The 11,420-nt window shown below is 50.6% G+C and overlaps 1 protein-coding gene across 1 annotated transcript; it reads right to left on the reverse strand.

Moving 5' to 3' along the window:
• Window positions 1–7,033: 7,033 nt before the first annotated feature.
• GPR45 (G protein-coupled receptor 45) lies at window positions 7,034–10,598 on the reverse strand. The gene is made up of 2 exons (XM_070573372.1): window positions 10,577–10,598; window positions 7,034–10,474 (listed from the first exon to the last, which is right to left on the reverse strand). Exon 2 carries the CDS (start codon window positions 10,352–10,354, stop codon window positions 9,233–9,235), a length of 1,122 nt encoding a protein of 373 aa, XP_070429473.1. The 5' UTR covers window positions 10,355–10,474; window positions 10,577–10,598; the 3' UTR covers window positions 7,034–9,232.
• Window positions 10,599–11,420: the final 822 nt, after the last annotated feature.

An 11,420-nucleotide genomic window follows, 5' to 3' on the forward strand; every position in this document is an offset into this window, starting at 1 on the left:
ATCATCCTGTAAACTGCAACCCTATCGCCGCCGTCTAGAAGTCAACTGTTTATGGTCCTAATCTCTTCATTGGGTTAAAACAGACCAACAAACAACACTCACAAATGGTCTAATGCAGGCCCTTGACAATGGGTTCAAAATCAGCACAGAGAAAAACACGAAGATTTCCCCATCATGAGCAGCAGAAAGCTGATTCAGAAACAAGGGCCAGCCTCACTTATAACAGAAAAGTGACCAGAGCCAGCGCAGCTGCCGTGAAGGCCGGACGTGGATGCTGTGACGAAGCATCTCGGGCTGTGTGCTTCCTTGGCGGGCTTCCTGACGAAGGTGTGCACGTTCTCTGTCGTTTTTCCAACCTGTCTGCACAACCCTCTGCAGGGTCTCCGGAAGGGAAGGAGGTGTGCCTGCGACCAGAGCCTGGCCACGCCCATGCTTAGGCAGCCGCTCAAGCTGTTGGGGCTCCAGTTCCTGCCTGTGAGTTGGTCACTAAGTGGCATTCCGGGAGTGCTGACAACCTGACGAAGCTGAACGCAGGGTGGGAAGCGAGCATTCTCGCTTTCCTGCGACAGCAAGAAAGTCACTCAGCGAGCCGTGTCGACAGCTCGTGTGTGTGTCTGGATCTGGGATGGGGAGGGCCAGTAGTCGCCACTTCCTCCAAACATGCAAGTCCGGGAAGCAGTGCTGCAGCCCCTTAGAACTGGCCTGTTTTCCTTCCTCCCTCTTCGCTGCTGTGAGGAGGCTCAGGGCTGGGTGTTTCTCACGTGTTTCTGCTCCGTCACTGCAGATCTGGGTGCTGGGGAGCCCACAGCAAAGGCTATCTAATTCCAGGTGGAAGGTGGGATGGCCTGGAAGTAACCCTTCATCATCTCTGCCCCAGAACTGTAATTTCAAGCAACTGAACACTGGAAACATGCAGGGGCTATGCCGGTTTCCGATTTGTGCTAAATCTGCACCTACTGGTGTAATTTTCAGATATCTTGTGCTTATAGAAATACTGGAAAATGAGCTGCTTCCTAGCAGCCGACAGAGAAGGTCAGCCATTCCCAACCCGCAGTGTCTGTGCCAGGATGCACAGCCGGTGGACCAGGAGGACGGAAGGCTCTCTCTACGTGGCAACTGTGTGGGGCTCTCCTCGGTGGGGAGTGGCCATGTTCCCTCCCGGGGCAGTCACAGCCTCAGTGACATGCTCCAACTTTACTGTCACATTCATGCAACTGCAGAAATAGAACTGACCTTGCCGCAGAAGGATGCAGCTGACGGGCTACGGGACTCACATTACCAAGAGCTGCATTTAATACTAACAGGGTGGTGTCTCTTTTTCAATTCAAGCATTCATTTATTCATGTATTCATTCTTTCATTCCACAAGTATATGTTAGAAAACTGCTATGTGCCAGACACTGTGCTAAGTTCTGCGGATAAAATGGTGAAAAAGACACACCTGGTCTTGGCCCTGCTGGAGCTCACCATGGAGATAATTATGACGCAGCTGGACAGCTGCCAAGGGTAGGCAGTGCAGGTACAGCAGGAGCAGAGGAGGAGCCCTGAGTGGGAAGGAAAGTGCTCCAGGCAGAGGGAACAGCCAGGCCAAGCCTGGAGGCGAGAGGGATTATGGTCTCTTGGAGAAGGAGACAAAGAGGCTGGGTTTGATTGCAGCTGTGGAAGTAGGCAGGGCATGGTGGCAGATGAGGCTGATGCTGAGGCTTCATCCCGCTTCTCAGCGGAAGATAATGCGAGCATCTGAGCTGCAGAAGGACCACGGTCCCACCGCCCAGGGGCAACCACTGTCAATATTTCCATCTAGTATGTTGCTCATTCATCTTAGTCTTTACATAGTTTTTGATGACGTAGGAAAGGACCCCCAACACGTACACACAAAGGGCATAATACAAAATGTTTTAGCCAGTTTATTTGGGGAATACTTTATTTTAAAATATAGCCTATCAATAGAAAATTTGAGGCATATTAAGGCCAAGAGATCAGGAGACAACTGTCGTTGAAAAGACAGTTTTTGTCCTCACAGATCCCAGGAGGGGGAGACACACTGTGCTGCAGGAGCCACCTGGGGCAGCACCAGGTCAGTCAGGAGGCGGAAGGAGGGGAGTGCTGTGGATGAGAGCCTTGATTGCGGTGTCCGTGGAGGAATGGCTGAGCCGGGCCAGCAGGCTGAGGACTGGCTAGCTGGGGTGATTTCAGAGGGCTCTTGGACACAGGGGCTGTCCCTGGTTGTCCGGTAGCAGGCCCGGGATTGGTTGGTCTGTATTTGAGAGGTGTGCTGGCAGGCATGCGGTTCACTCTCTGTGGAGTTAGCTATCCCTGGGAGGGGCAGTTCCTCCGGGGTGAGCACGGCCCCTGATGTCAAAGCGTCAGGATACAGAAAATAAAAGGCGTCCATACATCCTTTAGATCCAGCTACCGGGGCAGCCACAGTGTATTCTACTCTGCTTCTCAGGACAGAGACTTGAACATAAAAGGTGCGATGTACTTCCAACAGCAGGGTAGGAAGTTTGCCTCAGAGGAGCATAGGGTGAGAAATGGGACGCAGGATGGTCTGGAAGCCCTTCCTAGGCCAGCCCACCAGCCAGCCAGAGTTCTTCTGTGTTCAAAGGCTTTCTTGAGTCTAGGTGATTCAAGTTGGCCTGTAAATGCCATAACTAACCCTTTCAGTCCAAACTGGTTTCTGGGGAGGTGTTAAATACCTTTAATAATTTTTTTCTCTTACACTTTTCTGTATATAATTAGTGAATATATATTAATTACAAAACTAGAGACTCTTGAATAATGCCTCCTCTGTCAACAGCTTATGTTTTCTCTCCCTGGCACCTTCATGCCCCAGTTCATAGGTCAACTGTGGCCCAAAGGAGCCTGGGCCCAGCCTGTGGGCAGAGGGCCCATCGGTGGCTAATGGGAAGAGCTTCGTGACCTAGCCAAACAGTTTCCCAAGATTTTGGTAATTCTCAAGCACAGCTGATGAGAGAATAAATTGCCACAAACTTTCTGCAAAAAAAAAAAAAATTATTATTGCACGAAAAGCCACTAATTGCACTTTTAGAAGTTTATTTTAGAAGGACAGTCAGTGGCTAGGCAGAGAAATTTATGTCAAAGATGTTCATTACAACATTTTTTTAAATAGTGAAAAGTAGGAAAAAACCTGAAAAACGGAGTAAATAACTTAGGTCATGGCGCATCCACACAGTGGAAGACTTCCACCCATCAGAAATCACTTCAAAACACACAGAAACCCCCAAAAGTGAAGCTACAAAGTTGTGATGTGGTATAGTATCAACTGAATTTTGCAAAAGAAAATATACCTTATTTTAATGTATAATAAAAAAGACTTTTAAAAATCTTTAATTTTCTTTATGCGTCTGGGTAAAAAGAAAATCCAATAAACATATTAATTGTTCTGTTTTTATTTCTACAAGCAGCAAATTACCTCTATAATAAAAAAAATCAGTAATGCCATTTTTAAAACTTTTCTTAGGACGAGGGGGCATTTATTCATAAGGATGGAAAATATACCATTCTTTTACAGGATGTAAATCTAACCTTTAATATGTTAGTGTCAGCTCATATCTAGTTAAGCGCTTACCCGTATCTGCTTATTGCATGTTTTGAGAAGGAGAAGGAAAGATCTGAGAAAACCGGACAAGAGGCCAGAGAATGAATAGGGGTCTGCAGGCGGAAGGAGCTCACGTGAGGGTGGAGCAGGGACCTAGACTCTGTGACAAGACGCCTGTGGGACGTGTCCCCATGGAGAATGGGGAAGCAGCCAGGGGCGCTCACCTGGGCCCCGCTGGAGAGAAACCCACAGGGGTCCCCACCCTCCCTGTGCAGGTTGTGAGTGGGTGCATTCCGCAGCCCCAGGGCTCGTAAGAGGGGGAAGCACTTCCTGAGCAGCCTGGACTGACTGCTTCCCCGGAGGCCCACAGATCCCAGAGAGAATGGGACGCTGTGGGGAGGAAGAGCCCCCTGTGCCCCATAATGTTTGTCCCTAGCCTCTGCCTGTGCTTTGAAAGCAAATTAAGCTTTCTGTTTCTCCACATGCATTTTTTTTTTTTTTTTGAGGAAGATTAGCTCTGAGCTAACATCTGCTGCCAATCCTCCTCTTTTTGCTAAGGAAGACTGGCCCTGAGCTCACATCCATGCCCATCTCCCTCTACTTTATATATGGGACGCCTACCACAGCATGGCTTGCCAAGCGGTGCCATGTCCGCACCCGGGATCCGAACTGGCAAACCCTGAGCTGCTGAAGCAGAGCATACGAACTTAACCGCTGTGCCACCTGGCTGGCCCCTCCACATGCATTTTTAAATTACTCAGTCATGTTTGTCTTTTAGTGACCTTTTCTTTATGGTTTAATAAAGCATTCGGAGTCTCCATGACACCACAGCAAAATCCTGTAATGAGGGAATATGGCAGCAGCATTTCAATGAGGGAGGAAAGGAGAAATATAGTCCCCACAAGGACAGTTAATAAGGAGCAGCAAATCTGTCTTTTGAAAAATGCTTCTGAATATGAGCCGGGCTGCTTTTTCCTTGACTGGAAAGGTTGGCACAGGGGCAGCCAATGCCAGAGGCGGCAGGAGAGAGCACGAGGAGATGGAGTGTGCAGACCCAGTGCAGGAATTTTTTCCTATTGCCCAGGCCTTGGGGGTCTTTAGGCGTTGACTTGACCACCTCAGACGGCTGAACTCGCATATCAGTGCCCTCGAATTCGTGATTGCAGAAGGTAAGGTGTTGGTTGCATCCAGGTGTTTCTCATACAGGTAAGTTCTTTCCGTTCCTATCAGACTAACTAGGAAAATCTGTCTGAGCTGCCGCCCCTCCTGGTTCCCGCTGGGAGCGGGACAATCTTGGGTACCTGTCTTGTTCCCATGTCACCTTGTTTCCCACTCCTCCAGGGTGACAGGTGAAAGAGCAGACGGTGAACTTGAACTGTCTGCCACAGTAACCTCAGACGCCTACCAAAATAATGTGCACTCACACACACGTGTGCACACGCACACCATGGCTTTGGGTTCAAACATCGTTTCATTTTTACAGAATCCAGATGCTAACCTCCCGGCTAAGGTCCCCAAACCCTCCTCCTCTTGACTAGTTAGATGGCTGCGGCCTGGCCTGCGCCCCCCTCCACACGCGGTGGTCCACCTGGCCTTCGGCATCCACGCTCCACCTCTCAGCAGGCAGAGCCTTGAAATTATCCTCTTGCTTTTAATGTAATCAAATCTTAGGCAGAGTTGTTCTCAATTACTGTTGATTATTGTTTTAAATAGCACTTTTTTTCCTTATCTTAAAGGGCAAAATTCATTCCTTTGTGGCTGCAAATTTTCAAACAGTTTACTTTCATGTCTCCCTTCTTTTGTGTCTAAAAGATTAAATATGTGGTGACTTTATCTCCTTAGGACAGGCACAGATGCGTGCGCTTTCTGCACGTGGATGTGAAGAAAGAGAGAAGCAAACATGTTGGGATGATGTGATAAGCCGTGTGTCTATTTTACAATGAGCGAAGGCTCCTTTATTGGAAATTTATACTTAGGACCTCAGAATTTGCAAAATCACTCGATGTTCTGGCAGAGACCGCGGGGAGTCCACCAAATCCTCGTCCTCTCCTTCCACGTCAGGAAGGCTGTAGCTGGGCACGTGGCCTTCTGACTAGGGAGAGTTTCCAATGGAACCAAGTGGTACAGTTCAGGCCATTGCGAATTTTGCTCTTTAAGGTCAAATCCATGCTCCTGGCTGCCGTGGGTGTTGTGTTCTTGTCAATTGAAATCTGAGGGCCACATGAGGATGAGGAAAGGGACTGAATGGCCAGTTTCTGAAACACGTTTCTATCCTTGCACAGCAAGGATAAACCCGGGCCATAAAGCACGTTGACAGGACAACTGTAATCATTATTGCCACTGTATATTCAGCCTTTACCATGGACCCGGCATTGGGCTAGATCCTTTATATACCTTATTTCACTTATTCTTTGAGGGGGCCCTCTGCCTGGGAGCAATTCCACCACATAGGAGATGAGGAAGCTCGGGCTCAGAAATGCTCCACGACTTCCTGGAGTCGCTCAGAAAGCAAGGGACCCTGGGGTTTGGACTGCCCATTCTGGACCACTTGCCCTCTCTGCGCCACTGCCCGTGCATTTCCAAGGGAGCGGAAACCTGGGCGCCGGGCGTTCCTGAGACGTCAGGGGCTCTGGAGGCAGGGCTGCTGACTGCTTGAGCAAGGCAACGAGAGCAAGGTCAGAAATATCTAACAGAGTGGGGTTTGCAGTCCAAAAGGAGCATGTGCTGTCAATCATGTTGGGGAAAAGACACCAGGGCTCAGAATAGCAAAGTAGGAATTGATGTAGATTTTTGTTGCTCATCCTGGTTGTCAGAATGGTTGGTTCCTCGAGAACCCTTGCTTTTGTTTACCCCAATGGCAGGGATCAAGATTCGAGACGAAAAGGCAGTGGATTTTCGGGGGTGGTCTGAATTAGGAAGACACTTCTGAGCCTCGCTCGTGTCTCATTTTCTGAGGCTAGGCTCTCCCAAAGAGCCAGGTGCTGGCCTCTGGGACAGCTGTTCCCACAGTCACCTCCCACGGCCCCAGGGAAACCATTCAGGTGCCCAGAGTGTGGGGGAACCCCGAGGTTACCGAGGAGATGAAAACAAGAGCAGACAGCAGTGCTTGCCCTGTGGGCCTCAGGGAGGGAGGCAAGAACGGCATTTACAGCATTTATGCAGTATCTGAGGAAAGCCAAGGTCATCGAAGGGTCAAGGAGGCCGGGAGAGCTCTCAAGGTGGCAAACTGAGAGTCAGAGGTGCAGACTAACTGGCCGGAGTGACTTAGTGGGGCTGTGATTAAAAAGAAAATTGGAGTGCCCCAGTCGTGAGCCTCCTTGTCAACAGTCTCCTGGTGGTTGTCTTACCATTAACGTCCTCCACTAGTCCTGGAATTCCTGAAGTTGTTTTGTCTTAGGAGGTGCTGGACACCAGGTTCTTGGCTTACTGTTCACGCCCCTGGTGCTAATTTCGGCAACAACATAGGCTTATACACCGAAAGAGCAATAAGGCTTTATTTAAATAAAATATATACAAAATTATTACTTGAAAACATATATATTACTGTCCAACATACATCATAGAACACTGATTGATGTGAGTTTTGGTACCTTCATTCATTCAGTTTGTGACTTCTTTTTGCTCAAGGCTCTTGAAGAACATTCTCTTAAATGCCCACCAGAGGGGAGGGTGCTCAATGGCCTGGTCCCCTTGGTGGTCTGGCTGTGCTCTTGGACACCACTGAGGCCATGCAGCACTGCCTCGTGGGGACAGAAGGCAAACCTTGGGGGTACACTGGGGACACAGAATTGATAGGACCCACCGCAATCAATCACACACCAATTGCCTGTCTTCATATTCTCTCTCTTTCTCTCTCTCTCCCCTCCGGGTGTAAAAGAAGGCGGGAGTTGGTGAGAAAAGGTGTCAACTATTTTCTTGACAAGCCCTTCCCTGGGCTTAGACTAATGTAAATTACGTTCACTCCCTTTCGCACCTCTGTCACCATCTGCACCCTGGGGAGAGAGCATGAGAATGGAGGGCTGGCCTCTTACTACAACTTTGGAAGGGAAATGAGAGGAGAAACACAAAGGGAGCTTCTGTGCTCTCAGGCCAAATGTGAGTGACGCTTATCCTGAGATAAATCGGATGACTCCTTTTGGGCGCAGCCCACGCCTTGTTCATCACTATCTCACCACGGTGCCTTGCATTCAGTAGGCACTTAATAAATTCTGACGGCATGGATAAAGAAACGAATGCAGGGGATCTGGTGACTACGAGTAGAAAACATACACATTCTAGAATTGGAGTGTTTGAGAGAAGACAGGGACGTTGGAGATCTTTTAGACCTGCTTCCTTGCTTGGCAAATGGGGAAACTGAGGCCCAGAGCAAGACGTGACACGAACAAGTTCACATGACTAGTTCCTGATGGAGTTAGACTTGGAATCAGATTTTCTGAATCTCTCCTTAAACTTCTCTCTTCAGATCTGAAACTGTAGAGAGCTCAGTGGACTAAGTGGTGGGCCCTGAACTCATCAAAATCATCCCCAACTTCAGAAGCTTCCGGTGGTAGGGGGCGCCCTGGGCACAAGCAGAAAGGTCCCCCCTAGGCAGCTTCAGTCCAGGGACCCCAGCCCCGCCCGGCTCGGAGGACCAGGATCCAGGAAGGTGGCCCAGGCTGCAGCAGTCAGGTTCCCGTGGATCCGAATGAGGTAGGAGGAACACAGAGGTCGGTGGGGAGCTGCCCAGGGGGGTGTTCATTAGGCCCCCTGCGTGGCTCACAAGGCCTGCAGCCTCAGGGGTCGGGAGGAAGGTAAACCACGCCACCACACCCCTGAGCATGTCTGAGATTGGACCAAGTCGCCACAAATACTGGCGGAAAGGTGAATGACAGGAGCGTGTTCTTTCTGTGCGCTGGGACAGATGGAATGAAAACAGGGGGGCATGGGAGCAGTGGATGGAAAGAGGGAAGGGGCAGAGGGACTGTCACAGCAGAGGAGAGGGCGGGAGGCTTCAGGCGCGGGGCCGGGGGGCCGGGGCCTGCAGGAGGGGTGGGTACAAGCACAAGCACTCAGGTGGGCTACTCGTTTCAGCTGCGCTGCCCATGAACATTCTCTGGGCTTCCAGCCACGGAGGCCTCCCGTGCGTACACAGAGGAACTGAGAAGCACGGGCTCACTCTGCTCCTGGCGTGACTTGGGTTTACAGAAAGGATGATTTGGTGTGGTCATAAACGGCCTGGGGAATGACCCTTGCATGTTTCCCCTCACACCGCGAACACAAACACCTCTGACGAACGCTGGCATCGCACACAGTGAATGATAGCATGAGGAGACACCTGCTGGGCTTTCTCTTAAGCAGGTGTCGAGGGAGCCCCTTAGAGCGCTCCCCTGTCCCGCACTCAACCAACTTCACTCCCTGCTCCCCTCCTCCTCCCTAACTTTCTGCCCAGCTTCCGCACTCCCCCGCCCATTCCTGCTTTGTCTTAACTACCTTCCAGGTCCATCAGACCCTCACACTGTTCTGCAGCAGTAAACAAAAATAGCTCATCTTGCAAACTTGGGAGCCGCAGCTCATCTGGTAACAAATGAGTACCTTTGTGCTTCAGTGGCCACCACGCAAGGCTGCCTGCAACCACAGTGCCAGGAAGCAGGGCGGAAGGACCGACGGACCCTGTGCTCCTCCTGCCTCTCGCCTAAACAGCAGACTGGTTTTCATTGCACACGTAGACGGTGCTTGGCTGGATTCTCCTTCGGATCCGCTCAGGCACTCTGGGGAGGATTTGGAAGGTCTGGGGCAGCAATTCTACGCAGGCCTCGCGGAACTTTTTGATTCTCCAGCAGTAGACGATGGGGTTGAAGACAGACTTGAGGTAGCTGAGCCACAGGATGCAGGAGCTGGTGGTGTAGAACGAGGAGCTGCAGTAGAACGTCCGGCTGAACACCGACAGGAGGCTGTAGACCGAGTGCGGCAGCCAGCACAGCGAGAAGCCCACGAAGAGGAGCAGGATGGTGGTGAAGGCCTTGGTTTTGAAGCTCAGGTCCACGCTGACCTGCTGTTGCCGCTGGAGCCGCCTCAGGCCAGCCCTGGTGAGCTGCCGCAGGTCCAGGCTGTCCGACTGGTTGTGGACACGGATGGCATTCTTCCGGACCGTGTGGAGGATACACAGGTAGGAGCAGAGCATGACACCAAAGGGCGCGAAGAACACAGCCACCACCAGTGTCACCACGTAGGCGCGGTTGGCCGGGAGCTCCGTGTAGCCTGGCACGCACTGAGGGGCCCGGGTGGGCACCTCCACGGACGTCCAGCCAGCAAGCGAGGGAGCAGAGACGCAGAAGGACAGGGCCCAGGAGACGGCGATGATCACCTTGGCCCTTTGTGGGTTCAGCTTGTCCTGGCGTTGGACGATGATGAGAAAACGGTCCACGCTGATGATGAGCAGGATGGCCACGCCCTCCAGGACAAAAAACCAGTAAAGTGTGGCCGAGAGCCGGCAAAAGTAATCCCCAAAGTGCCAGTGGACAGTGATCAGGGTGATGGCAGTGAAGGGCATGCAGCATAAGGACAGCATGATGTCGGAGAAGGCCAGCGTGGCGAGCAACAGGTTGATGGCAGAGCGCATGGCTGGCCTCTGATACACGATGATGCAGACGACAGCATTGCCAAGGAATCCGACCACAATCATCAGCATCATGAGAATTGACAAGGATATCCTGAGGGGGGCAGGAGGAGTGGTCACCCCAGAGTCTGACACATTGCTCTCGTTCAGCAGCAAGTATTCGTAAGTCTCAATGGACGTGCTGTTACAGGCCATCATGGAGAAGACCTTGGAGCTGGGACAGAGATGACCGGAAGGGCTCTCCTCAGCGCTTGGGTGGCTGCTGTTTTCTGTCTGCTGGTTGCATCTTCTTCCTGGATGTCTTGGATCTCTAGGGCACTGGAATGGTCAAGAGAAATGTCTTTCTTTGGGAACACTAGCCGGGATTTGCAATCCATCAATCACAGCCCCATCATCTCCATGAGAACTGACTGCACCCACCTCTTCCTTTTTGGATGCTCTTGGTAGCCTAGAGCAAGGAAGAGGAGGAAAGAGAAGGCAGTTAGACTTTCTGAGCATGTGTGGAAGTGGTGTTTAAATTTTCCAGGTATTCTAAACACAAGAGTGGACAGAAAGAATGACATTTATTTACCATTTGAGACGAGGCTTGGTATTCACAAATATCCTGAACTTTGTCAAGTAGCCCAGGGAAATCTCCTCAGACCTACTTTACGGGGGATGAGGAATGGCATGCTTCATCATCCATATTTATGTAATAAGTGAGTATTTAATAATTTGGACTATAAGCAGCCTGACCGAGTGAAGCTTTGGACAAGCCAGCTTCCTTTAGAATGCCCGCCCCACGAGGCAGGGAGTTCTGTCAGTTCTCTGCTTGGTCCCCAGCACCTAGAAGAGTGCCTGGCACACAGGAGATGCCCAGTGCTTGAGTTGAAGTAGATGAATAAATGGTAATTGATGCTGCTACAGTAATATTTGTTTAGCTTTGTTTTGAGGCAAGTGGAGATTCACATGTAGTTGGAAGAAACAATCTGGCAGGATCCCGTATATCTTTCACCCAGTTTTCCCTAATCTTGGACTGCTAACTGTAGTGCTGCTATAGTTTACTTTTGGACATGCTCATGGAAAACTGTGCCCAAAGGTAAGCCCTTTTCAAAGATGATGTTAATTTTTATTGTGTTTCTCTAGGATGTGGCAAGAATGGTGTTCAGTTGCTCAGATCTGGCATCAGATTGCCCGGGTGAGGTGAAATCCAGCCTCCACCACTTACTTTCACTGGGCACTAACCTCCGCTGGTGCAACCTCCTGGTCTGTAACATAGAGTAAT

The sequence above is a fragment of the Equus przewalskii genome, chromosome 14 (genome assembly GCF_037783145.1).
Source record: "Equus przewalskii isolate Varuska chromosome 14, EquPr2, whole genome shotgun sequence".
NCBI classification, from domain to species: domain Eukaryota; kingdom Metazoa; phylum Chordata; class Mammalia; order Perissodactyla; family Equidae; genus Equus; species Equus przewalskii.

Excerpts from the sequence above, each read along its gene's own strand:
- GPR45 (XM_070573372.1), bottom strand. The coding sequence starts at position 10,354 with ATGATGGCCTGTAACAGCACGTCCATTGAGACTTACGAATACTTGCTG.